The sequence below is a fragment of the Eriocheir sinensis genome, unplaced genomic scaffold (assembly GCF_024679095.1).
Source record: "Eriocheir sinensis breed Jianghai 21 unplaced genomic scaffold, ASM2467909v1 Scaffold1271, whole genome shotgun sequence".
Lineage (NCBI taxonomy): Eukaryota > Metazoa > Arthropoda > Malacostraca > Decapoda > Varunidae > Eriocheir > Eriocheir sinensis.
In genome coordinates, this window is record NW_026110597.1 from 50,195 (window position 1) to 78,030 (window position 27,836).

The 27,836-nt window shown below is 45.4% G+C and overlaps 3 protein-coding genes across 3 annotated transcripts; 2 read left to right on the forward strand and 1 right to left on the reverse strand.

Annotated features, from left to right (window-relative positions):
• The first annotated feature begins 92 nt into the window (after positions 1–92).
• LOC126989718 (uncharacterized) lies at positions 93–12,574 on the forward strand. The gene is made up of 6 exons (XM_050848330.1): positions 93–137; positions 2,258–2,419; positions 9,698–9,878; positions 11,682–11,813; positions 12,179–12,314; positions 12,547–12,574. Exons 1-6 carry the CDS (start codon positions 93–95, stop codon positions 12,572–12,574), a joined length of 684 nt encoding a protein of 227 aa, XP_050704287.1.
• Positions 12,575–12,696: 122 nt separating this feature from the next.
• LOC126989717 (uncharacterized) lies at positions 12,697–15,413 on the reverse strand. The gene is made up of 6 exons (XM_050848329.1): positions 15,241–15,413; positions 14,803–15,068; positions 14,488–14,682; positions 14,240–14,366; positions 13,959–14,101; positions 12,697–13,848 (listed from the first exon to the last, which is right to left on the reverse strand). Exons 1-6 carry the CDS (start codon positions 15,307–15,309, stop codon positions 13,212–13,214), a joined length of 1,437 nt encoding a protein of 478 aa, XP_050704286.1. The 5' UTR covers positions 15,310–15,413; the 3' UTR covers positions 12,697–13,211.
• Positions 15,414–16,760: 1,347 nt separating this feature from the next.
• LOC126989719 (apical endosomal glycoprotein-like) lies at positions 16,761–27,715 on the forward strand. Its single transcript, XM_050848331.1, has 10 exons — positions 16,761–16,772; positions 18,738–18,782; positions 19,807–19,960; positions 20,579–20,781; positions 20,899–20,985; positions 24,073–24,246; positions 25,018–25,159; positions 25,405–25,566; positions 26,173–26,505; positions 27,528–27,715. Exons 1-10 carry the CDS (start codon positions 16,761–16,763, stop codon positions 27,713–27,715), a joined length of 1,500 nt encoding a protein of 499 aa, XP_050704288.1.
• Positions 27,716–27,836: the final 121 nt, after the last annotated feature.

A 27,836-nucleotide genomic window follows, 5' to 3' on the forward strand; every position in this document is an offset into this window, starting at 1 on the left:
CATGTATTGCCTGGGCCAGGTTGGGAGGGCAGGTTCCGCCCTTCTCCTGTGTTGTATAACTGCAACAAGAATCTGTCAATCAGTCCTACAATATGTGGCAGGCTTCGTGCTGTGCCGTTGTCGTCACTGGCGGCGGAGTAGGCTGCGGTGGAGACCCTTGACAGAGTCTCTACCAAGGGACTCCAGGCCTCGGCGGTCAGCCACGGGTCACGGCCGCCCATGGCCTCACGGTTCTCGCACACATTTCATGGCTATTTCCACCACCATTTTCACCCCTACACTTTTTCTTAGGGCTTTCCAGGAGGGTGATTAATAGCGTTACCCAACTGACGTGGTCATACTATGGTACGTTATCATTCATGTGCACGATGCCGCAAAACACTAAAAAGAGCTTGGAAAATTATAAAGCCAAATGGAAGAAATAAGAATGAAAATAGAAAACGGCAACAAAGGCAATCTTCCCTCGCGTGTTTACTCGGTGTTGTTACTTAAAGGTGCTTCCTGTGCAGGGCCGTGCATGCAAAGGTTCCTCTGCAACATTCACCCAAGGAGGGGGGCTGAGTGTTACTGTTACTTAAAGGTGCTTCCTGTGCAGGGCCGTGCATGCAAAGGTTCCTCTGCAACATTCACCCAAGGAGGAGGGCTGAGTGTTACTGTTACTCAGAGCTGGGACTACCGATTGACATTTGGGATCGGTACTACCGGCGGTAGATTACTGCTACCGATACCGATCATTCGGTATTTTGAAGAAACTACCGAATACCGCTACCGATCGCATGATTGGCAGTCAATCGGTATCGGTAGATTGAAAAAGCGAGCGCGGGACTTTTTTGTTAAGACTTAAGAGAAGACGACCCCGGCAAAATGAAACGGACAAGTTTCAACACGTTCGAGCGCATCTATGGGAAGCAGTTAGCAGGAAATTCCAGGTATTACTTTGACGTCATCACGCTTAGCCAATCACCGGCCGTTCTGGGCGTTCTCAGCCAATCAGAGGCAGCCACGACCTAGCAGATTCTCGCTCCCGCCAAAAGTTTTGGCGGGAGCCCCACTCTTGTTTGGCCTGCCGACGCGAGTAGCCTACACCTACGCTCTAGCTCCTACGCTCTCGACAACGTGCTCAGCCTCATCGCCTAGTGTTTTAAGTGGCAGTGTTTTTAAGTCCACCCGCCGCGGCAGCAGCACTTAATCGTTTTGTGCTTTTAACTTTTCAAGTGATTTTCCTTTTTTAAACTTTATTTTACATTAAAAAAGTTTTGATCAAGTCAGTGAACTATTTAATCATATTGTTACGAACCAGAGGTTAGGATATGCTGTGTGTTGAGTGAGTGTTTTGTATGTGGCGCGGCGGGGCCCGTGTGTAGGAGTGTGTGAACCCTGTAAGAGGGACGCGGCAGAGTGAGGCTAGTCACGTAAGCCAGTGTCACGTGTGAGGCAGCGTGGGGGAGAGGTGAGGTGTGGAGGCAGCGTCTCCTTCCCCCTGTGGACTTGAGGACGTGTCCTGGGCAGAGGCCATGGGAGTGAGGCTCTGTTAGGTTAGGCTCCAAATTGATGACACAAACTTAATCGTACTTGTAAACTCATTGCTTACTGACTACTTCTATGGCTTTCAAGCTTTCTATAACCTCTGTTAGAATTAATTTCACACAACACTTCCTGCCAATCTATTCTGTGCCAGTAAAAGCATTTTTTTATTATATAATTATAGAGTTTTTTAATCTACCGATACCGAATCTATACCGATCGGTAGATTTCTGAAAAATCTACCGATCTACCGATACCGATTGGACGCGGCTCGCTACCGACTACCGATACCGGTGGTAGATTTTTTCTACAGAATCCCAGCTCTGCTGTTACTTAAAGGTGCTTCCTGTGCAGGGCCCTGCATGCAAAGGTTCCTCTGCAACATTCACCCAAGGAGGAGGGCTGAGTGTTACTGTTACTTAAAGGTGCTTCCTGTGCAGGGCCCTGCATGCAAAGGCTCCTCTGCACTGGACTCCTCCGTGTTATTTTGGCGGAGGTCATCATAAGAACATAAGAACGTAAGAACGTAAGGAGTCTGCAGGAGACCGGTTGGCCTATACAAGGCAGCTCGAGATCCTGTCTACACATAACTGACCCAAGGCACTTAACTCACTATATAACCTCCTCCGGCCATTTCTTCAACATTCATAATTATTTCTGCATTCTTTTTCACATTCAATTCCCAGCCTCTATCAATCCCACTCTATAAGGACCCCACGGCCTCCCTTCTCAGGACTCCTGTGACATCAAGATCAAGGTCAAGATCAACGGAAGTAAACAGAGCAACGCTGCAGAGTCTGTCACGCCGCCCACGCCCACACAGTGCCCCCACGCCCACACAGTGCCCCCACGCCTCCACGCCCATCCAGTGCCCCCACGCCTCCACGCCCATCCAGTGCCCACACGCCTCCACGCCCATCCAGTGCCCCCACGCCTCCACGCCCATCCAGTGACCCCACGCCTCCACGCCCATCCAGTGCCCCCACGCCTCCACGCCCATCCAGTGCCCCCACGCCTCCACGCCCATCCATTGCCCCCACGCCTCCACGCCCATCCAGTGCCCCAACGCCTCCACGCCCATCCAGTGCCCCCACGCCTCCACGCCCATCCAGTGCCCCCAGGCCTCCACGCCCATCCAGTGCCCCACGCCTCCACGCCCATCCAGTGCCCCCACGCCCACGCCCATCCAGTGCCCCCACGCCTCCACGCCCACACAGTGCCCCCACGCCTCCACGCCCATCCAGTGCCCCCATGCCTCCACGCCCATCCAGTGCGTATTACAAGGTTATCTATTTCAAGCTTACCTATTACAAGCTTTTTGTGGCTGAGGTGACAGCTTGGTAATATTCCAGAATCACACCCAAGCTTACCCATGTCAAGTTTACCTATTACAAGCTTTTTGTGGCTGAGGTGACAGCTTGGTATTATTCCAGAATCACACCCAAGCTTACCCATGTCAAACTTACCTATTACAAGCTTTTTGTGGCTGAGGTGACAGCTTGGTAATATTCCAGAATCACACCCAAGCTTACTCATGTCAAGTTTACCTGTTTCAAGCTTTTTGTGGCTGAGGTGACAGCTTGGTAATATTCCAGAATCACACCCAAGCTTACCCATGTCAAGTTTACCTGTTTCAAGCTTTTTGTGGCTGAGGTGACAGCTTGGTAATATTCCAGAATCACACACAAGCTTACCCATGTCAAGTTTACCTGTTTCCGTTCACCGGTGATGAGGTTTCAGGCCCCGGTCCGCCGCCGCCGCAGTGCTCCACAGGGCCGCCAACATTACAACACTAACATTAGCACCTAAAGTTGTCCTCAATCTTCATGTTTGTAAAATTCTAGTGTTTGCCCATACTCCCCCTCACCCCCAAAACAAGCTTGGGGACCGGTGGAAATGCGGGTTTCGGGTGGGGGACACGAAATCCGTTGCAATCTCATTATTTAGGGGGGGAGAAAAAATACCCAAGGTCTAGAGAAATTTCCTACATTTAGGGATTTTGGTAAAGATTCCTATTAGGTCCGTGTCAGTATCTCATAATCTACTTTATGAAACATCAGTATCTCTTCATATATCTTTTCTACAAACCTTCAACAGTCATGGAAACGCTTTGAAAATCCAATTCAAGGACTTTTTTTTTACTCTTGAAAATAGGGGATAATGTTTACGAAAAAATTGATTGTGAATATTAAACAGTAACTGTGAATCACCAAAGCTCTACTCACGCGATCTCATTTTGGGCACGGGCATAATTTCGGCACCAAACTCATTGACTTTAAATATTGGTTCGATCACCTTGAGTTCAACTCTTGATTCAATAAGAAGTGACGGGTAAACAACTTGACCCAGATTAAAACACCAAGGGTTCGTTCATATTATGGTATCCATTTCCAGGCTGGAGTGACCAAGGTGGGGGCCGGAGTGACCAGGGCCGGAGTTAATAAGAGCCGGAGTAACTGGAAAGCCTTCTTATGATGTCCCCCACCTCTTAACCCGGTAGCAGTGACGGGCCAAATTTGTGGCTTTACCGTGTAGCAGCGATGGGCCAAATTTGTGGCTTTACCGTGTAGCAGCGATGGGCCAAATTTCTGCCATGATATATACCTCCCAAAATAGATGATGCATAAACTGATCACACATGTGTTGATATATATTATGAAATGGTTTGCGTGAGTGATGATTCTTTCTCATTATTTTACTTAGACGGGCCTTTAACCTAACCTAACCTAAGAAACATGACCCCCGCAGCTACCGGGTTAAAAGTGGCTATTGTTGGGGCAGGTACCACACTCTCATTGTCATTACCATTGTCATCAGGGTTGTGTGGGCTGCCGGGTGCTCTCCGGTTAGGGCGATTAGGCGAGGCGTGGCACGGTTACGTAAGACAAGACAGCGCTGAAGACTCACTTATCCACTAAATCCTATGACTTAACAGGTATGAGGCTTGAGGACAACTTTAGGTGCTAATATTACTGTTATAATGTTAGCGGCGGCCCTGTGGAGCGCTGGGCCTGAAACCTCATCAACGGTAAGCGGTAAACTTGCAGTCGAGCTTGAAGGGTTCATGGCGCGGGTTCGTGGCAGCGCTGACGTGCTCACCTAGCGAAGACAGAGTTGGACTGGGGTGCTGAAGGGGGCCGTGCCATCTAGTGGCTGGAGGGGCCAGGCCCATATAAACTAAAATATCAAAATATTCAAATAATACACATTGGCATGGGTTAAGTCCAGGGGCCCATGTGTCATGCCCCGGGATTTTCTTTTTCTATCTCCTCTATTTCCCAACACGTCCTCTGCGTGTATCGAAACACACGAGAAATTAATCCAGACAAGGTGAGGGCATTCGCCAGCTGCCTGGGATTGAACCAATGTGACGGGAGAGCCACTCCTTACCGAGGCGGCCAAAGAGGTACCCCGCTGGCTGAGTGGGTTATGGGAGGCTCGTTCATCAGGCATAGTCGCCGCACTACACATGTACCTTGGGGGGCCCATGTGCCATTGACAATTAACTTAGCATATAAGTTGTGATCAATATTGAAAATTTAATGAATTAAAATATGTGGGTCCTGCAGAGCGCTTCGGCGGAAGTGGGAGCAGATAAATAAGAAACACGAGTAAGTACATTGGCACACGGGCACACAGGCCAGTCCGACCCTGAGTGGAGATGCTTACCCAGTGAAGGTATAAGAGGCAAGAGAGTCATAAGGGCCTGGTGCCTCTTCTCTGTTTCTGTTCAGCCTCAACCTGGTCATATCTATTCTTAACCCGGTAGCAGCGGGGATCATGTTTCTTAATGGCCCCTCTAAGCGAATTGATGAGAAAAATCATCACTCACGCAAACCATTTCATAATACATATCAACGCATTTGTGATCAGTTTATGCATCATCTATTTTGGGGGGTTACGTCATGGCAAAAATTTGGCCCGTCACTGGTACACGGTAAAGCCACAAATTTGGCCCGTCGCTGGTACACGGTAAAGCCACAAATTTGGCCCATCGCTGGTACACGGTAAAGCCACAAATTTGGCCCATCGCTGGTACACGGTAAAGCCACAAATTTGGCCCGTCGCTGGTACACGGTAAAGCCACAAATTTGACCCGTCACTGGTACACGGTAAAGCCACAAATTTGGCCCGTCGCTGCTACCGGGTTAAACATATTCACGCTAGTGCTGGTGACTACATGTTCAGTGAGGCTGTTCCACTTGTTAGTAATCCTCAGGGTTGGCATTAAAAAACCCACCGAAAAACACACAAAAATAAACCCAGCCAGCCAGGCAGGGAACTCCCAGGCACAGGTGGGCAGCACAAGTCAGAAAACATACACTCCACAAAATGCTTGCTTGCACCCCTGACTCCCAGTGGCACCAAGCAACACCTGCCATCATTATTGTATCAGAATATTGCTAAACATTACAAAAAAAATGCATTTCATATGTTACACTCCCATTGAAAATTATGATATGTTTTTCTACACATACATGTTTTCAAGAGAGAAATAGGTTGTCTTGAAATGTATAGATTTTTTATATCCTGTATATGAGAGAGAGAGAGAGAGAGAGAGAGAGAGAGAGAGAGAGAGAGAGAGAGAGAGAGAGAGAGAGAGAGAGAGAGAGAGAGAGAGAGAGAGAGAGAGAGAGAGAGAGAGAGAGAGAGAGAGAGAGAGAGAGAGAGAGAGTCTAACCAAGATAGCCAGCCAGACAGAGCACAAGATATGTACAACATATGCACACCTAAAAAGTAAACTTTGATGTGTTATATAATAGATTAGCTTGCGTGAGTCCAGTACAGTCCAGCAGGCTCAGCCCAGCAATAGGTCTGCTGGCCTGGCCCGCTCAGGCATCACATAGTCTGGGAGCTAGCATACATTTAATTCACATCTCGAGTACAAAAGGTTTGAGGTATGGAGTTGTTAGGATGATGGCTGGGGACCAAAAAAATGCAACTCTTAAGTGACACTTTTGGGGACACCACCAGGGGGAGCTGTTAACAAAACCCCCAGATATTGGTTTCAAACACATCTTTGAGTACATTCATCAAACCTGTGCTAAATGACTCTCTGATAGAGTAGGAACCACATGAAATAACTCTTAAGCGGCCGCCATGGGGATAAGTCCATTTCTGAGTGACCAGTAGGGGGCGCCCCTGCAACATTTAAATCACATCTGGAGTACATCCACAAAACCTATTGGAAAATGTTCCTTGGGTCTTACTGCATCTATAACAACTCATCTGAGTTGTCACCTTTGGGGATTAACCCTTTTCTGAGGGGGTCGAATGTGATCATGAAATGACCACGCCCACATATTGATATAAAGCACATATTACGTACATGCTCAAAACAGGTGCTGAACTGTTCTCTAGTGTGTTCTTCATCATTATGTTGACGTCTGAGTTGTCACCTATGGGGATTAACCCATTTCTGAGGGGGTCAAAGGTGATCATGGAATGACCACGCCCACATCTTGATATAAAGCACATATCACGTATATGCTCAAAACAGGTGCTCAAGTGTTCTCTAGTATGTTCTTTACCAAATTATGTACACTTCTGAGTTGTCACCTATGGGGGTTAATAATTTTCTGACATTATCAATTCAAAGAAAATGTCCCACTGGAAAATTATCATCTCAACCAAGCGCATGCATAGTATGTAAAATGAAGGGAAACAACCCTCTTGCCAAACTTAAAGGCATTGATGCAAGTGGGATACCTCCTTGCGAATCGGAGTGCAACATGCACATCAACCGTGTGGCATTTGTATCAAAAATGTGGGCAAATGCAGATCAGCTGGAAATCATGCAGGATCCGAAAGAAAGGGATGGCTGGCAGTTGGTAGATGGCAACTATATGCCAATATGGTTTGAAGGGGAACAAATGCCGGCAGGTTTGGTCCCTGAGGAAGGGCGAGATTTGGGAGAGGAGGAGGACCCTGATAACAGCATGGAAATCGCATCATCAGATGAAGAAGGCGCCGAAAGCTCTGATGACGATGAAAGAAGTTAGTCCAAGGTCATTTTCATTTATCATTATGTTCCCACAGATGTCACATAATAATTGTAAACACTGACATGAAAAGTGTTATTTTGAATATGGTTGGATAATTAGCGGGATTAGTTGGCAACAGATGTGATTTTGTTTTTATGAAGTTGTAGGCATGATCAAGAAATTATTCTTGGCATAATGGACTATGCTACTTGGCTTTGATTTAGAACGAAATATAGAAGAGGCACAATTGATGGCAGGAGTTTTCTGGGTGAAGGTCTTTGCAGAATTATTTACTCATGAATTTCATTTGCTTTGTACATAGTTTGTAATGTTGATTCCTTTGCTTCAGCAATGGCGAATTTTGTAACACAATAAAGTTGTTTCCTAAAGTAGTTCCTGTATACCTCAATATCAAGCCCGGTACAGAGTTGAATTTACATACTATGCATGCGCTTGGTTGAGATGATAATTTTCCAGTGGGACATTTTCTTTGAATTGATAATGTCAGAAAATTATTAACCCCATAGGTGACAACTCAGAAGTGTACATAATTTGGTAAAGAACATACTAGAGAACACTTGAGCACCTGTTTTGAGCATATACGTGATATGTGCTTTATATCAAGATGTGGGCGTGGTCATTCCATGATCACCTTTGACCCCCTCAGAAATGGGTTAATCCCCATAGGTGACAACTCAGACGTCAACATAATGATGAAGAACACTAGAGAACAGTTCAGCACCTGTTTTGAGCATGTACGTAATATGTGCTTTATATCAATATGTGGGCGTGGTCATTTCATGATCACATTCGACCCCTCAGAAAAGGGTTAATCCTCAAAGGTGACAACTCAGATGAGTTGTTATAGATGCAGTAAGACCCAAGGAACATTTTCCAATAGGTTTTGTGGATGTACTCCAGATGTGATTTAAATGTTGCAGGGGCGCCCCCTACTGGTCACTCAGAAATGGACTTATCCCCATGGCGGCCGCTTAAGAGTTATTTCATGTGGTTCCTACTCTATCAGAGAGTCATTTAGCACAGGTTTGATGAATGTACTCAAAGATGTGTTTGAAACCAATATCTGGGGGTTTTGTTAACAGCTCCCCCTGGTGGTGTCCCCAAAAGTGTCACTTAAGAGTTGCATTTTTTTGGTCCCCAGCCATCATCCTAACAACTCCATACCTCAAACCTTTTGTACTCGAGATGTGAATTAAATGTTTGCTAGCTCCCAGACTAACACACATCAGGTTGCATGAGTTCATTGTGTGCTGCACATCATGGTATTACATGTATATCCATGAGATGTTTATTTCAAGGATTATGAGTGCTTGAAGAACAGCTAGTTGTGAGGGAGCCCTTGTGGTCAGAACACCCGCCCTTCAGGGGTTCAAGATCATGTGTGATGTGCTCACTACTCCAGGTCCATAACTCTTAGAGAATGAACGCCAACACTTAAGCCCTGAACTTAGATATTTAGATGAATTGTATGTTTTTAATCAGTTTGTCATATTCCAACTTTGCCCTGAGAGTCAGTTTTTTACTTAGTTTTTAACCCGTCCGCTGTGATTGGCACGGACTTGGCTTTCACTGGTAGCCTGGTAACGTATAGTCCCAGGTCTTTCTCTGCCTCTGTGGTGGATAGTGGAGTGTTTCCCATGTGGTATTGATGTGCTGGATATCCCTTTACTGGTAGCCTGGTAACATATAGTCCCAGGTCTTTCTCTGGCTCTGTGGTGGATAGTGGAGTGTTTCCCATGTGGTATTGGTGTGCTGGATATCCCTTCACTGGTAGCCTGGTAACATATAGTCCCAGGTCTTTCTCTGCCTCTGTGGTGGATAGTGGAGTGTTTCCCATGTGGTATTGGTGTGCTGGATATCCCTTCACTGGTAGCCTGGTAACATACACTCCCAGGTCTTTCTCTGCCTCTGTGGTGGATAGTGGAGTGTTTCCCATGTGGTATTGGTGTGGTGGATATCCCCTTTCAAGGTGCAGGACTTTACATTTTTCTTCATTGAATTGTAGCAGCCAATTCTTGTTCCATTCCTATAACTTGGTGAGGTCTTCTTGTAGGAAATCCACAGTCAAGGGGCTAAGCAGAATTTTCCAGGCTTTTTTTCCCCGATGCAAATAGTTATGACCTGTGCGGGGTGATGAATGTACCCTCCTTACCCCCCTCCTCCCACAGGCACTGCCGGAGGAACAGTGGAAGAAGTACCAGCTGATGACCGGAGAAAGCAGGGAGAGGCTGGAGTGCCGAGGGGTGCCGCTGCGGTGCCTGGACGAGGTGGCCCGGGAGGAAAAGCACCAGGCCGAGGAGATGAAGAGGGACAATGCTGACTTGGTGGACATGAACCGGATGGGCAATGGTGTGTGGTGTGTGCGTGCGTGTGTGTGGGTGCATGTGTGTATGTGTGTGTGTGTGTGTGTGTGTGTGTATGTATTTACCTAGTTACCTAGTTGTGACATACGGGAAAAAGAGTTACGCTCGTGCTGTCCCGTCTCCATATCCTCTCTTATCCAATTTTTCCTTAAAATCATGAATGTTTCTTGCACAAACCACCTCCTCCTCCAGTCCATTCCACAGCTTCTGTTTGGGAAGCTAAACTTTTTCACATCTCGCCTACACGTGGTCGCCCTCAACTTCTTTCCATGTCCTCTCATTTCTCTCTCGCTCCACACACACACACACAGGTCCTCTCTCTCCAGATTTTCCACCCCGCTCACCACCCTGTACACCGCTATCAGGTCTCCTCTTTCTCTTCTTCTCTCCAGGGTTGTGAGCCCCATGCTATTGAGTCTCTCCTCATACATCCGATCCCTAAGTTCCGGTACCATCTTAGTTGCCACTCTCTGCACTCTTTCCAGCTTTCTTTTGTTCTTCTTTTCGTGAGGAGACCAGACCACCACCACATACTCCAACCTTGGCCTTATCATTGTAACTATTATTTTCTTCATCATCTCTTCGTCCAAATACACAAATGCCGTCCTTATGTTCCTCAGCAAATTCATAGTTTGTCCCGTTATCCTATTGATGTGTTTGCCCGGTGACATGTTCTCTGAGACAGTCACTCCCAAATCTTTTTCTTCCACTCCTTTGCACATTATCTCACTTACCATCTTATATTCATATTCACATCTTCTTCCACTCCTACCAAACTCTATTTTTTTACATTTCCCAAGGTTGAACTCCATCTGCCATGTACCACTCCACTCCCATATATTATCCAGGTCCCTCTGCAATTCCCCACAGTCCTTCACATCATTCACTCGTCTCAATAGCTTTACATCATCTGCAAACAAACTCACATAGCTGGTCACTCCGTCCACCATATCATTTATATAAACAGCAAACATTAGTGGCGCCAACCCCAAACCTTGTTGGACCCCATTCATCACAGGGCACCAATTGGAAACCTTGTTCCTGATTATCGTCCTCATTTCCCTGTTAGTTAGGAAGTCCTCCAGCCATTTAATCAGTCCATCACCCACTCCACCCCAATTTTTAATTTTCCAAATTAGTCTTCTGTGCGGTACTTTGTCGAATGCCTTTTTCAAATCCAGGTACAGTCCATCCCCCCAGCCTTCTCTCTCTTGTATTAAATCTGTCACCCTTGAGCAATAACATAACAAGTTGGTGACACAAGATCTCCCTCTCCTGAATCAAAACTGGCAATCCAAAATAATTTTCTCACTTTCTAAGAAATCCGACCACCCGTTTTTAACCAGCCTCTCGCATATCTTCGCAACCACACTAGTGAGTGATACCAGTCTGTAATTTAATGGGTCCTCTTTCTTTCCTCCCTTAAAAATTGGTACTATGTACGCTCTTCCAATCTTGTGGTACCTTTCCTTCACTCAGGGAGATGCTCATTATGGAGTGCAGTTTCTCTGCAAGCTGCTCACTAGATTCTTTCAAAATCCACCCTGATACTCCATCTGGCCCTGTCGCCCTTCTTACATCCAGCTCGTTCAAGCTTACCTTGACCTCCTGCACCATTAACTGTATCTCCTGCATAATCCTTCCTCTTTCCTGGCCCGGTGGTTGTACAAATTTGTCTCCTTTTGTGAAAACTCTACGGAAACTGTTGCTCATCACTACTGCCACCTGCCACTTCTGTGTGTGTGTGTGTGTGCGTGCGTAATGAGTGTCGGCTGTAATACATTTTCAGAAATGTGTGACTTTGAGGCGCCAGACCTGTGTGGGTTCAGCCAGCGCGAGGACGACACGCTGGACTGGACACACGGCTCGGCCAGGGACGGCTCTGGCCTCCTCAACGATCACACTACCGGGGATATTTTTGGTGAGAGAATGGTCATGTCAAGGTTTGTTTTCTGTTGTACCATGTGGTGAGGGCCAGGCAATGAAGGGGCTGTCACTAGATATGCCGCACCCCATGACTACAAGGCATGGAGTGGGGGGGGCAGCGAGGGCCAGCTGGTGTGACTGGCTCATGCCCTGCACATGATGCTCTCTGCAGCCTGTCTTCTTGCTCTGGGCAAGGTCCAGAATGATCACATGTTCCTCTGTCCAGCAGAAGAGAAAATTGGTTGCAGTACATTTGTATATATTCAGGAAGACCTGTAAATAATAGTGTGAAAATGCATCTTGTCAAACATCTGCCTGCTTCCTCACACAGCAAAACTTAATGGGCTTCATTGTTTCCAGGCCACTACATGTACATGGATCCTGTACCGCATGTCGACGGGCAGTGGCCGGGCTGGTCTCCCCTGACATGGTTGGAGTGCAGGAAGCGTGTGTTGCCTTCAGCTACTTCACCTCACTCCCTGCTGGGGAGATTGAGGTCTGGCTCCTGGACAAGGAAAGTCCAGAGCCAACCTTGCTGGACACTTACTCAGCTCCATTCCAGTCATGGATTGGTGCAAGGTAATTTTTTGTCCATATTTTTATCTACTGCTTTGGAGCTCCCCATCAGGGGGTGGCAGTGGCAGGGAGCATCAGCCCTTCCTGCCCACACACTCCCTTTTTGTAGCCTCCACACCCCTTCCCCCCTCTCCCCCTCATGCCCTCTTCAGGCCCATCACTCCACCTTGCTGGTGCTAACCTGTACCCACTGCAGATATCCTCCCCAGCTGGAACGTGTTCTCTGCAAGTTCTCTGCAAAAATAAAGTATCTTTCAGAATCACGTCAAATTTTTTACGTCAAAGATCCAAGCTAGACCTATGAAATAAACAGAGCTGGGCGCGTTACTGGATATCGGGTAGTCCGGTACCGCTCCTCCGCACCTCGAAACACATATAGTCCGTACCTGTACTTCCGCGCCTAAAATTTTTTCACTCGTTCCGGTACCGCACCTCCGCACCTCCGGTACCGTACCCAAAACTATTAAAGCGCGCCTGAAAAATCTAGTCCGTACCTTAAAAAAAAGAAATACAAGGCAATACTGCAGCAGCATTATTATTATCATTATTATTATTATTATTATTACCATTATTTTTGTTATCATTATTGTCATTTTAACGCATAGAATCTCCACCACCTGAAGTAAAGCAACTACTTTTACACTCATCATAATTATCATACCTCAGTACACATGCAACACAGAAAATTCCGGTTAATATCATTCAAAAGAGGAAGAGAAGATATGGGAATAAGGAAAGATATGTTGCTGATTCAGTTTACTATATGTATCTTTCACAAATGACTAGGTATAAAAATGATTCACAAGTTCATTATAATTTACAAGTCTTGCTCCTCCTCCATGTGCTGCTGCCCCACATCCTTGTAGTCCAGGAGGTGCATGTTGCCCCTTACAAACACCAGCTGCTCGAAGTTCACGTTGCTGAGGCTGGACCTTTTAGCCCGCAAGATATCTCCCGCAGAGCTGAACAGCCTCTCTACAGCAGCAGAGCTCGGGAGAGGGGTGTTGTACCTCTTGAAGAGGTCCAGCCAGGCATCCCTGTAGCGGGCGGGGAACAGGTTGGGGCTGAGGGGGATGTCCACCATCTCCCTTTTCCAGTCTTCTAGTGTTTTTACAATTGTCTCCTCCACTTCTTCCTGGTACCTCACCTCAGGGACTGTGGCACTGGAGAGCAGAAGGTGGAACTTGTCCACCCTTTCCTTCCTCTCCTCAGGCTGCCTCTCCAGCTCTGTGCCCACAATTTCCTTCACCTCCCTGACGATACGGCCCTGGATGTTGGCTGCCTGGTCAGGATTGAAGTGCCGCACCAGGGACATGGTGTAGTGGGGGTGGAGCGCAGTGGCCATCAGGATATCGGCGTCCTGAAGCTGGTCAGCAAACCTGCCGTAACAGCCTTTGCCACTCCCCTCTTTCCCAAGTAGTGCCGACACTAGCGGTAGAGCAAACTGCAGGTTCCTGTAAAGAACATTGAAATTTTTGAAAATATATATTTAAACAAGTATACTATTGACTACGTAGCTTTTGTTACGAATGTTGTAGCTATGTCAAAGAAATAAGTTTCTTACCTGTCAACTTTCAGCCTCTCCAGCTGAAACTGCATTAGCTGTAAGGCAGGCATCAAGGTGCCCATGTAGGCGTTGGTCTCGGATTGTAGGCTGTCGAGGCACTCTGCCACAGGCTGCATGACCTTCAGGTACTCAGAGAGAACCTACAAGGAAAGTTTAAAATTTTATTTATTTATTCTAATTAAATCTGAAAAGTTGCACATGATGTAGTCAACTTTTATAAATAACCAATAAACGTTATAGAAAAGCATACAATAAGTACTTTAATTAATTTCACTCACATGTTTATCCATCTCGTTAAACGTCGCCGCCCCTCCCTTGCTGAGGATCTCATTCAACGCCCGCATCTTCTCTGGGTTGGAGAGGACGTCCATCAGGCTCTGGATAGCATCATAGTAGGAGTTCCACCTTTGTAAATGTAAATTAATTACAAACAACTGAAACAAGTAAGAAGTAACCAAATATTTTAAGCCATTCTATTGTTGACTCAAACAACATTATCTCTTAAATATTCTTGATGGATTCTTACCGAGTAACACAGAAGGTTTTCAGCTTCCTCCCAGTCTTCTCCTTGATGGAGTTGGTCACCACAGAACTGCGGTTCTGCAGGTTCCAAGTCCCCTGGGCTTTTGCAGCAGCCTTTGTGAATGGCGCCCTAAAGCCTTGGTTCCATCCAGGCACAGAGTGGACGTCGGCAGTGGCTATAAGGTTGAGGGTGTGTGCACTGAATTAAAAAAACTTTTAAAGCTTTTTAACTTCTGACGTTTATACACTTTCTTGTTTCAAAACTTTAACGTTTTAACTGTTATCAAATAACTTATCACAGAAAACAAAACATACATACCTACATCTGTAGTGTTTGGGCAGCTTAATCATAGCAGGAACCACCTCCTTCAGCTGGGCATGCAGGTTTGCAGGCTGGCCAACCACCACCTCAGGATCCTGCTCCTCCTCTCCCTCCACAGGCACATCGCCTGCACCGAAGTACTTGAAGGCAGCCACATAGTTGGTGCCGTTGTCCGTGGTAGTGGCTACCACCTTGTTCCCCAGGCCAAACTCCTGGTGGGTGTCATAGATGGCCTGCGCCAGGACCACATTAGTCTGCTTCTCCTGGAAAAGAATAATAAATATATAGTGTTTTGTTAATGATAGCATTTTTAAAGATAACTGATGTTAGTTAATATAGTACTTAGTTTAACATTACCATTGAATAAAATACAATCACAATATATTCACTGGTATATAAAAAAGTGTTAACTTTTTTTCTTCTTTTTGTAATTACCTTGATCTCCTTGCACGCTAATGTGCCACGTTGGCGGCGGAGATTCTGGCCGATCCAGTGGCACGTCATGCCAATGAAGGCCCTGTTGTGCGCCGTCCAGCTGTCGGCTGTTGTGGCGACGTAGCTGGCCTCATACAGCGCGTTAGAGAGGTCCGACTTGGCAGTGGCCCAGGCCTGGTCAATGTCTCCCCAGGGTCCTCCTGGATGGCGCGGAAAACTCCGGCGACAGGAGGCTGAAGAAGTGCCTGGTGGTGGGGTGATCTATGAGGCTCAAGGGCATCATAGTGTCAATGAACCACCTGAAATCGATTTTTAAAAATTATTGATTATTAGAAATTCAAATTATTATTAGAACTTAAAAGTGTTTCTTTTACTATACCTGGTGCAAGTCTTCCTAAGCAACTCTGGGGTCACCCTGTCCTTCCAGCTAAAGGACTCCTCCATGCAGAGCTGGCGACCACCCCTCTTGGCGGGGAGCTCGTCCTCTTTGGCCTTGGAACGGCCTCTCTTGCTCACCCCTTCAAAGGCCGCCCTGACACTCGGAAGCATGGCACGGTGCATCTGAGAACAAGAAAATAAAATAAAAATATTACTTATTTAAAAAAAAATTGTATTTTGAAATTTTGTATGCAGTAAGCACTGTAGGCAGGCAGTAAGCACTGTAGGCAGGCAGTAAGCACTGTAGGCAGGCAGTAGGCACTGTAGGCAGGCAGTAGGCACTTATTTAGATATTATTTACTTACTTTCTCATAATGCTTTTTAAGGTTCCCCTTGCTCCTGGTGGTGTAGGTGTAGCTGGCAGCCTTCCCCCCTTTCTCCAGACAGGTCTTCTCCTGACAACGAGCTCTCCCAGTGTGGACAACCTTCCCCTCTTGAGTGTCTTTCTCTGTCTTGACGTAAGAGTCAAAGACAAAGAACCTAAAAAAATGTTTAAATGTTTTAATTGACACGATGCGATAAGAACTTTAACTTATTAAGAGTAACGTATAAAATATCAAGTTCAAATAGTTACATTAAAATGGTAAAAAAACGAGAAAAAAAATTAAATAGATTAGTTAAATAAATTTTACTTACTTTCCAAGGTCTTACAGCAAAGACTTGAGCTGTCGGGTGCCCTCCTGCCTCTTCCTCTGATCCTCCTCAGTCTCATTATCCTCCATGCCTTCTATGGATAGCTGGGAGAGTCCAGCTCTGCGTCAGACAACCGGGACACTTCAGAAAGTTGAGACAAGGCAACGTCTGACGTATCCAGCAACGATGGGGTACTGGTTGTGGGTGCAGGCGTGCTGGTTCTGACCGTATCCTGACCAATTTTTGTAACCGTAACGTATTTATCCATGGCAAAACTAAACAGTAAGCACAGTAACTTCGTAAGTAACTGTTGCAGTGCTTCCAGAGCTTTGGGCTTACTTTCTCTGCTTAGAGTCCCGGGCAAGACACGTACTAGCGTGTGAGTTGTCAGCAGAGCGAGAAATACTAGAGGAATGGGGGCCCCAAGGCGGTAAATCGGCTTTTATACCATGGTAACGGACGTAGGCATCGTAGGCATTGGCAGGAACATGCTCAAACCGGAAGGAGTGACGTCACTCCCAAGTGGCGGAAAAAATAAAATTAATGTAGCCTGGTCACAGCCTGTTTAATAATAAAATGGTCACACCGTACCCCGGAAACAGCGTGTGTGTGTGTGTGTGTGTTAGTTGTTGCTGACTGCCTGTATGTATGTATGTATGTAATATGTATGTATAAATGCATGTATGTATGTATGTATGTATATGAAAGAGAGAGAGAGAGAGAGAGAGAGAGAGAGAGAGAGAGAGAGAGAGAGAGAGAGAGAGAGAGAGAGAGAGAGAGAGAGAGAGAGAGAGAGAGAGAGAGAGAGGTAACGGCTCTAAACCTTGTTCCTTCATGTTGTTACATTCTCGTGACCACATGTTGTTCAAATAATGTTGACCACATGTTCTCGTGACCACAAGTGAGAACTTTGCTACTCGGCTCTGTCTGCCACAATATCAATAAAATAATAAAGATAATAATAATAATAATAATAATAATAATAATAATAATAATAATAATAATAATAATAATCAGGAAAATAAGAATAACTGGCACGGTTAATTGCATGTATGTACACTATATTTGATATATGTTTCCGTGTCTGTTTAATCGCGTGTCTTTGTTTGTTGAGAGAGAGAGAGAGAGGAGGGCCGGTTCAGACTGCTCCGTTTGTCATCAGTTACTCATGCAAGAGCGTACGTCATCAGTGACGTCACCGTCATACCTTGTGCTTTTAAATTTAAATCTTGTCTAAATTTAAATTATCATGTTTTAAATCTGTGAGACTGTTGCCATACCTTCACCATACGCCAGTTCACTGCTCTGATAATGATAGCTATGAAGTCCTTTTTCTTCCAATATAAAGGTTGATACGCAGTAATTAAAAGTGGTAATCTAAGCGACATTGTTTTAATAATGTGACCGTTTCTTTCATTCCCAGTTTTGTACAATATGGCAACAGGACACGTGTGTCTCGACGTAAGGAAACCAACACCTTGGGTTCTTGCTATCCGTGCACGTGGTGTTGTCATTGATGACGCACTTCCTTTAAGACGGACGACAAACGGTATATTTTGAACCGGGCCGTAAATCTGAATGAGTGACGTCACTCAAGTGGCGGGAAAACATGCCCTGCAGCACAGACCGCGTAAACGACCGGAAGTATTACTGCAGAGCGCGGACTGTTTGTCGTTTTCATTTTTTTTATCCTTGAAAACCTCAGGTGCGGAGGTACGGACTTAAAATACTGCCGTTCCGCACCTGTTACTTCCGCACTTCGGACCTCCGCACCTCGTTTAAAGGTCCGCAGGTCCGGAGGAGCGGAGGTGCGGACAGAGGTACGGAAGTGCCCAGCTCTGGAAATAAACTAATTGTCAACTCTCGTGACGTTGGATTTGAAGTGATAATTGTCCGTGGTTTAGCTGCCTCTCAGCAGGCAGCCTGAGAGCGTGGCTGTCGTCCCTTTAAATTTTTTTTTTTCATGGTCGGTAAACTTCACTATTTATTTGCATTTGTTGATGTTTTTTCTTTCACAAGGCAGAATAATCTCTTCCAAAACCAACGATATATAATAATGCCAGGAAAAAAGAAAACTCGTGGGTGAATGAAATCGATAACATGATCAAATTTTTCGCCGCACGGTGAGGCCATTCCACAAGGCCCCCTAGGGAGCCCCAGATGGATGTCGCAGTGGAAAGAGAAACTTATTAAACTTTTGGTGCGTTAAAGGGTTAATGGTTCACTATACCTTGTGCCTGAGGATATATATATATGCTACTGTAGCACTGTTCATTTACAACGTATCTTTACTGTACTGGTACACATCATACCATAACTTTGAACCTCAAGTCATACCTTACATGCAAGCAAGTCTTCTTTATGCTTATACAAATGAACAGTGCAGAGGCCCTCTACTCCTACAGAGTCTGTAGCCTGTGTCCCAGGTGATGGTTACCAGCCCCACAGACTTCAGGGCCGAGGTGACGGGGGTGAGAGGCCACGCACAGCTGTAGCGGGTTTTGTAGAAGCAGCTCAAGGGCAACAAAACAAAACAAAATATAGGAAAAAAGTCTGCCAAAAAAAAAAGCCCACTAAAACAAAAAATGTTGGAAAAAAAGACCGCTAAACAAAAAATGTTGGAAAAAAAAGACCACTAAACAAAAAATGTAGGAAAAAAAGACCACTAAACAAAAAATGTAGGAAAAAAAGACCACTAAACAAAAAATGTTGGAAAAAAAGACCACTAAACAAAAAATGTTGGAAAAAAAGACCACTAAACAAAAAATGTAGGAAAAAAAGACCACTAAACAAAAATGTTGGAAAAAAGACCACTAAACAAAAATGTTGGAAAAAAGACCACTAAACAAAAATGTAGGAAAAAAAGACCACTAAACAAAAAATGTAGGAAAAAAAGACCACTAAACAAAAAATGTTGGAAAAAAAGACCACTAAACAAAAAATGTAGGAAAAAAAGACCACTAAACAAAAAATGTAGGAAAAAAAGACCACTAAACAAAAAATGTAGGAAAAAAAGACCACTAAACAAAAAATGTTGGAAAAAAAGACCACTAAACAAAAAATGTAGGAAAAAAAGACCACTAAACAAAAAATGTTGGAAAAAAGACCACTAAACAAAAATGTTGGAAAAAAAGACCACTAAACAAAAAATGTAGGAAAAAAAGACCACTAAACAAAAAATGTAGGAAAAAAAGACCACTAAACAAAAAATGTAGGAAAAAAAGACCACTAAACAAAAAATGTTGGAAAAAAAGACCACTAAACAAAAAATGTAGGAAAAAAAGACCGCTAAACAAAAAATGTAGGAAAAAAAGACCGCTAAACAAAAAATGTAGGAAAAAAAGACCGCTAAACAAAAAATGTAGGAAAAAAAGACCACTAAACAAAAAATGTAGGAAAAAAAGCCTGCCCCAAAAAATTCCCGCCAGAAAAAAATACCCAACTTTGCCTTTCCCTTCACACAGGTTGTCAGTGCTTGCTGTGGGTGTGTGGCAGGTGGAGTTCCGGGCAACTGTGCGGCCCACCAGCGGGATTGTGGCCATAGATGATATGATGGTGAGCCCCAGCGCCTGTCCCTCCCCGGTGACCTATGATTTTGAGGCCAACTCTTGCCTCTGGGAGAACATGAAGGCAGCCAAGTGGACAAACGGTTGGTGCAGGGACTAGGAGAGAGAGAGAGAGAGAGAGAGAGAGAGAGAGAGAGAGAGAGAGAGAGAGAGAGAGAGAGAGAGAGAGAGAGAGAGAGAAATGTATGTAATACTCTGCTAATGCCGGGGTAGCCAACAGGTGCCTTCCCGTGGGCCGCCCATCGCGTGACACCACAAGGCCAAACGTGAACCAGAAACCAAAGAGTGGAAGCAATGTCATTATTTAACCTCCCTAAGCAGGTTATGTTGAATGATGTCAAGTGGTTTGGAAAAACACACGTACACTAACCTCGCCTCGGTCGTGTTTGGGAAAGGGTCACGAGGCTGAAACAGGTCAAGCAAGGGAAATTCTTCATACAATAACCATAAATGATTTCTTCCACATTGCCCAAAGCTGCAGCCTCCTCCTCCTCCTCCTCTGCCTCCTCCTCCTCCTCCTCCTCCTCCCACCCCCTGAGCTGTGTGATGCCCTGGTCAGGTGAGGTAATGCTGCCAACAGAGGTGCTCAGCTAACAGGTCACATCTCAAGGGAAGACAAACCACAGAAGAAAATCAATTCACTTGAGACAACTTTGAAAGGGAATAACCAGAAAGTCTTAAGAATCCCTTTGGTCCTGCAGGCCGTGTGACTGATGACCCAGCCCTGGCCCCCGTCTATGGCCATGCCCCGCCGTACAACCACACAACAGGCACTCCTTACGGCCACTACCTGTACTTCTATGACCAAAGCAGCGACGCAGCATCGGCAACAATGCTCTCTGAAGTGTTTGCCACCGAGAAAGACTCCTGCTTCTCCTTCTGGGTCCACATGTACGGAGAAAAGGTAAGCTAGGTTGTCAGGCCCGTGCCGGGGCGGGTGTTTGATGAGAGACTTCCTCTGTGATCCTGAGGGATGGCTTCACTGTGAGGTGCATACTGAAGCTCCTTTGGCCTTTGCCAGGTGGGGAGCCTGCAGGTGAAGTCCCATGAGCCGGAGGCCACCATGGTCCTCAAGGAGCTGGACAGCTCCCTTGGCCTTTCAATGCGCGTAGCCTAAGAAACAAATTTGATGAACTGAGATGTCTTGCTTTAACAGAAAATTTTGACATAATTGCTATAACCGAAACATTTATCGACACCACAAATATTGATTTAAGTTCCGAATACAACATAGATGGCTACAGACTCTTCAACAAAGATCGTGTAAACCGTAGAGGCGGTGGCGTCGCCCTTTATGTCAAAAGCTATTTGCAACCCACTGACAAAACACCGGGAAACAGTAACGTTGAACATTTGTGCGTGCGTGTAAACATTGCAAAAGTCAACTTAAATATATCTGTCACCTACAGGCCTCCCGGGCAATCACTCGATGACGACCTTGAAATGTACAGCGTCTTAAGGCAGTCACTTAATAACAGCGACTCACTGATATTAGGAGACTTTAACCTCCCCCATATCGACTGGGCGACACTGTCAGGTACAGAAGGCGAGTCACATAGAATGATCGAATTTCTAGAAGAAAATTATCTAAGCCAAATGGTTTCTGAGCCAACTCGACAAAATAATATACTCGACCTTGTTATAACAACCCAAGATAACCTAGTCAGTAGTGTCACGGTAGGAGAACACCTCGGTTCTTGCGATCATAAATTAGTGCGCGTCGACATTAAAGCTCAATCATCAGTGACTGAAAATAAAGTAAAGGTGCCCAATTTCAAAAGAGCTAACTTCGTAGAAATCCGACAAAAACTAACAGAAATACAACTATCAGATGACGGCAACGTAGAGGAAGCCTGGATAAGTTTTAAAAATTACTTACTCACTCAGCAGAACACATTCGTCCCCTTGTGCGAGAAGCGAATTAACACTAATAAAAGCCCACCGTGGTTTAATAGCGAAATTAAACAATCAGTCAATGAGAGAAAATTGTTTTACAGGTTAAAGAAAGAACAAAGCACGCCCGAAAACATTAGACTTTATAATGATGCCAGGCGACGAGTAAAAAGACTAGTAGGTCAGGCAAAGCGTAGATACGAAGAAAATATTGCAGCCAACTGTAAAAATAATCCGAAATCTTTCTTCAGTTATATAAACAACAGAAAGGCTATCAAAAGTGGTATTGGACCTTTAACAAACAGCGACGGTGCACTAGTGACTGACAGCCAACACATTGCAAACCTCTTAAACAATTACTTTTCCTCGGTGTTTAATACTAACAGTCCTCCTCTCGCTACCACCAACACCAGTACTATTGTAAATCTCGAGCATGCATTGCCTAATTTTGAAATAACAACCGATGAAGTCCTTAAAGCTCTCCATTCACTTAAAACAAATAAAAGTCCTGGACCTGACAAAGTATATCCAACTCTGCTGAAAGAAACAAAGAGCGAAATACTCTCCTCCCTCACAACCGTATTCAATATGTCCTTGCGACAAGGCATCGTCCCTTCAGATTGGAAAAAGGCTAACGTGACACCGATTTTCAAGAAAGGAGACAAAAAAGTACCAGGTAATTACAGGCCCATCAGTCTAACTTCGGTTGTAGGTAAGCTACTTGAGGGCATAATTAGAGACAAAATTGTGAATTACCTTGAAAGCCACTCATTGATTGGGGACTCACAACATGGCTTCCGAAACAAAAGATCCTGTCTATCAAACCTATTAACCTTTTATAACGACCTCTTCACTGTTTATGACGTAACCAAATCACTGGACGTAGTCTATCTTGATTTCCAGAAAGCGTTTGATAAAGTCCCGCATCATAAATTACTTTACAAATTAAAGCAAATAGGTATTGACGGTCAAGTAAACCAATGGATCGCGAATTGGTTGAGCAACAGACAACAAAGAGTAGTGATCGACGGATTTAACTCAGAGTGGGCGCCTGTCACTAGTGGCGTCCCTCAGGGCTCGGTCAATGGCCCAGTGCTCTTCATTATTTACATCAACGACGTGGATGTTGGACTCAATAACCGCATTAGTAAATTTGCAGACGACACAAAGATTGGCAACTCGGTTCTCACTGACGAAGACAGGCAAAGCCTCCAAGAGGATTTGCACAAAATTTCAGCTTGGTCGGATAGATGGGAGATGCCCTTTAACGTAGACAAGTGCCAGGTCCTTCAAGTTGGAATGAGGAATAAGAAGTTCGAATACGAAATGCGCGGCGTTAAACTCAAAAGCGTTCAATGCGTCAAAGACTTGGGGGTCAAAATCGCGTCAAACCTCAAATTCTCACAGCAATGCATCGATGCAGCAAATAAAGCGAACAGAATGTTGGGCTTCATTAAAAGAAACTTTGTATTCAAGAATAAAGATGTAATACTCCCGCTCTACAACAGCTTAGTCAGACCCCACTTGGAATATGCGGTACAGTTTTGGTCTCCCCACCATGCAAAGGATATTGCTAAATTAGAAGGTGTTCAGCGTCGGGCAACGAAAATGATCCCTTCCTTGCGCAACAAATCCTACGAAGAAAGGCTTTCTACCCTTAACATGTTCTCTCTTGAGAAACGTCGCCTCCGAGGAAAACTGATCGAATGTTTTAAAATACTTAATGGTTTCACGAATGTAGACAGATCAACATTGTTTATGATCGATGACACTTTGCGCACGAGGAACAATGGCGTAAAACTCAGATGTAGACAAGTAAATTCAGACTGCACCAAATTTTTCTTCACCAACGTTGTAGTGCGAGAATGGAATAAGCTTCCACCGTCAGTGGTCCAGTGTAACACGATTGACTCCTTCAAAAATAAGCTCGACCGTCACTTCCTTCAACTTAATATCAACTAGAGTAGAAATGCAACGTTTTGGAGTCTTCGGATTAATGTAAAATCACTTAGGTTTAAGGACAGACCACCAAGTCTGGACCATGGGGTCTGTGTGGTCTGATTTTCTATGTAAATCTATGTAAATCAACACTGTTTCTGTTTAGAAAATATTTATTTGTGAATTTCCTTTTAGTGATAGAAACTTGACAATGAAAAAATTTCTTTTCTGTATGCCTTTACACACACACAGAAGTTTATATACATGATGTGAAACTTCCCTTTTTTCCTTCAAGAACATCTGCACCAGAAGCAGAAAAGAATGCACTCAGAAAAGTGTAATAAAGATTCTTTTTCCTCTGCAGATTAACCTCAGAGTGTCCCCACAACACTGGCTGAGCCTGGACGTGCAGGGCGTGGAGGGCAGCAGCAACGTGGTGGCCGTGGATGACCTTGACCTCTCTGCATGGCCCTGCACCGCCAACAGCAGCAACACCTACTTCCTCTGTAATTCCGGCCAAAAGATACCCCAGCAGAAGGTGACCTTAACCCACTCTCTGTCCCCCGGCCTGCTCAAGGAGGTGCTATTCACCCACGTACCATGAAAAGGTCCCTTATATCATGCCTGATAGAAAAACAATGAATGGAAGGTGATAGTGGTCATCATCATCACCTTCAGTCATGGCTGGTTCACCTCAGAGCAGAGGCCTTGCCCAACACCCTCTGCCCGGTGTTGGCCGGTGCGCTCCATCAGGCACTGGCAGACGCTATAATTTCTCTTTGTACCCGGCTCCTCTGTCTGCCCTGTCTTGTATCATTTCTGTGTTGGCACTCTGTCACACTGGCTGTTCATCTCATCAGTTCTATGCATGATATGGTCAGGAGGAAACTCAATTCATGTTTGATTTTTGCTTAGTTGTGTTGCATATGAATCAAAGGTGCCATAAAAAGGTCTATAAAAATTGACATTAAAGATTTGGCTGGTTTGGACACATGATGAGAATGGGGGAGAATGAATTCGTGAAGAGAGTATGAGGGAAGGATTGAGGGAGGGGAAGACCACCTGTGAAATGGATCAGTAGGGTGAGTGAGTATTGGGGAGAGAGAGTTGGAAGTAGCAGGATTGAATGTGCTGAGAAGGAGTGCCAAAACAGGGAGAGATGGAGACACTTCTGCCGTGCCCACCCCCTGGAGGGAAGTTCCTGCGAGGGGGCAAGGCGTCGGAGATATGGGTAGATAGATAGATAGATAGATAGATTTGGCAAGCCCCACTTTCCTTGTTACCAGCCCTGCAACTCTCTCTGTGGCAGGTGTGTGACTACATCCTCCAGTGCTATGGAGGTGAGGATGAGGATGTGTGTGCCACCTGCTTCTTCTATGCAGACATGTGTGGTTGGCAGCAGGTGGAGACAGCGGAGGACAACAGCCGTTACTGGTGGAGGAGACATTATGGTTTGTCAATTTTCAGTGTCCTGCTCACATATTTCTGATGTGTTAGCTTTTAACCTAAATATAATTGTTCACATTTATTTAAAGTTTATTATCTTCATCCTGGAATTATTTTTCTTCCCCTTTTCTCCGGTGATGGACTGTGTGTGCTGCCCTGTGGTGTGGCTGCTGCTCAGGATGATCAGCACTACACCTGTAACAAAATCTTTAGGAAACCATGTTTGATATTTTTTTCATCCTTTTTCCAGACCCTGATCCAGAGGCCATGCCACATGAGACTTACCTGAGGGTGGAGACCAAAGACGGGCTGGTCGTCAACAAGCCGCGCATCATCACGCGCCATCAGCAACAGCCAACCTCCCACTCCTGCATGCTGTACATGGGCTACCTCCTGCAGGCCTCTGGAGCTGGTAAACATTCTGTGCAATACAGCTGATTGTACTGGGAAACAGCTGGGAATTATGCTGAAGCTGTCCATGGTGTGGTGGTTAGCATGCCCAGCTGCACATCCACGGACCTGTCCTTGATCCTGCCCCAGAGGAGTTGGTGCCTGACACACCCAACTGTTCATCCTCCCCTTCAGGGTGGATGATGAATAGGTACCTGGGGAAACCTGGGAAGGGTAGGCTGTGGTAACCTGGATGCACCTGCCCTGTGTCCAGGATAATGGGTCCTTACCCAGCACAGAGTCAAGGAGACCACAGAGCCCATGCGCAGCTTGTCATGTGTCCTCAAATGAACCTGTTCCCATTAACCCGTCCACTGCAATTGGCACAGATTTGGCCTTCACTGGTAGCCTGGTAACATATACTCCCAGGTCTTTCTCTGCCTCTGTGGTGGATGGTGGAGTGTTTCCCATGTGGTTTTGGTGTGCTGGATATCCCCTCCCAAGGTGCAGGACTTTACATTTATCTTCATTGAATTGTAGCAGCCACTTTTTGTTCCCTTCCTGTAGCTTGGTGAGGTCTGACTGTAGGAAATCCTCAATCAAGAGGTTAAAATGTTTTGTTTTCCAGATCCTAGACTTGACGTGTACTATGACCACGGGGGGTCTGACCTCACGCTGCTCTTCACCAGCCAGACCTCCTCAGCAAAATGGCAAAGCCTCACACTGCCCCTTGGACGAATCTCTTCACCGTTCAGTTTTATCATTGAGGCAACAACCTCTGGTGCGGAGAATGAGACAATACATGTGGATGAAGTGAGGCTCAGTGAGTGTGGCCCGCCACAGAACTGCACAGAGCTGCCAGACTCCTACCTTCAGTGTGAGAATGGAGCGTGTTACCCGGAGGCAGCCAAGTGTGACTTCACGGACGACTGTGGAGACTACTCAGATGAAGCTCTGTGTGGTAGGTAGCAACGAGAGTCTTGCCTTCAAAGAGTTTTGCCTCCGTGTCATAAAGGAGTTTTCACCCCAACTCCTTAGAAAAGCAAAAGTTGGAATCCAGGAACCCACTTTGCCCTCTCTTGAAGGGTCACAACAGACTCCTGCCATCAAGAAACTGCTGAAAAAAATGACACTCAATCATACAGTCAAAAGGAGAACTCGAGGCTCAGTAGTTTAACCCGTCCGCTGCGTTTGGCACGGATTTGGCTTTTGCTGGTACCCCGGTAACATATGAGGCATCTAGTGCTCAAGGGGCGAACAACACACATACCTAGTTTTGAGCTACCGGCCTTCAAAGTCATGCGTAGCAAAAATAATGAAAAAGCACATCACCATATCATCATACATCAATAAAAAGTTTTCAGTTAGACAAATTCAGTGGAATCAGTGCTTGTGTGGAATTGTGTTAATTATCAACAAAAAAAAAGTGTTTTTTTATTAATGCTTGTTTATTGTCTGATTTAATCCAAACTCAGAAAATTAAAAGAACATGATGTAACTAACAAAATTTCCATATTTAGGTGTTTTATGAGTGTTTTACTAATGCTCTTTGCCCTTAAGCCCTGATACAGCACTGCATACACTCTGCAGACAGGCAGAACACGCTACTCTCACCACCCTTCTACTGGGCCATAGAGACCAATTTCCCATTTTCATATTCACAGAGGGTTGCACAGTGCTTCCATCTAGCGGAAACAGGCGAAAACTCAAAATACACCATGTTGGCATGTTCACCCCTCAAGCTCTAGATGCCTCATATAGTCCCAGGACTTTCTCTGCCTCTGTGGGACTGGGAGAGAGTGGAGTGTTTCCCATGTGGTATTGGTGTGCTGGATTTCCCCTCCCAAGGTGCAGGACTTTACATTTTACTTCACTGAATTGTAGCAGCCACATTTTGCTCCATTCCTGTAGCTTGGTGAGGTCTTCTGGTAGGAAATCCGCAGTCAAGGCATTAATGTTTCACTGTTTCCATCATCCCTTCAGAGGACTACAACTTACGCTGCAGCTTTGAGGACGGGAACTACTGTGGCTGGGAAGTCACCGGTGGCCTCCAGTGGACTGTGGCGCGGTCCAGCCCCTCGCCCCCTTACAGGTCTTGTGTTGCCAATGTAATACTAGCAGCAGCAGTACTAGGAGCTGGAAGTGTGGCTGGGGGCTTGATGGAGTGGTAGTGATGGCAGTTAGTGGTGATTGAGTGGTACTGGTATTAGTAGTCATATCCTTAGTAATAATAGTAGTAGTAGTAGTAGTAGTAGTAGTGGTGGTGGTGGTTGTGTTGTGTAGTTCCGTAGT

Excerpts from the sequence above, each read along its gene's own strand:
- LOC126989718 (XM_050848330.1), top strand. The coding sequence starts at position 93 with ATGTGGCAGGCTTCGTGCTGTGCCGTTGTCGTCACTGGCGGCGGA. Across the intron at positions 2,420-9,697 it reads CACGCCTCCACGCCCATCCA|GCACTGCCGGAGGAACAGTG; the intron begins GTGCCCACACGC and ends CTCCTCCCACAG. Across the intron at positions 11,814-12,178 it reads CACTACCGGGGATATTTTTG|GCCACTACATGTACATGGAT; the intron begins GTGAGAGAATGG and ends CATTGTTTCCAG.
- LOC126989717 (XM_050848329.1), bottom strand. The coding sequence starts at position 15,309 with ATGACGTGCCACTGGATCGGCCAGAATCTCCGCCGCCAACGTGGCACA. Across the intron at positions 14,367-14,487 it reads AAAACCTTCTGTGTTACTCG|GTGGAACTCCTACTATGATG; the intron begins GTAAGAATCCAT and ends ACATTTACAAAG. Across the intron at positions 14,102-14,239 it reads TTAACGAGATGGATAAACAT|GTTCTCTCTGAGTACCTGAA; the intron begins GTGAGTGAAATT and ends CTTTCCTTGTAG.
- LOC126989719 (XM_050848331.1), top strand. Across the intron at positions 18,783-19,806 it reads TCAGGGCCGAGGTGACGGGG|GTGGAGTTCCGGGCAACTGT; the intron begins GTGAGAGGCCAC and ends GGTGTGTGGCAG. Across the intron at positions 20,986-24,072 it reads CCCTTGGCCTTTCAATGCGC|ATTAACCTCAGAGTGTCCCC; the intron begins GTAGCCTAAGAA and ends TTTCCTCTGCAG.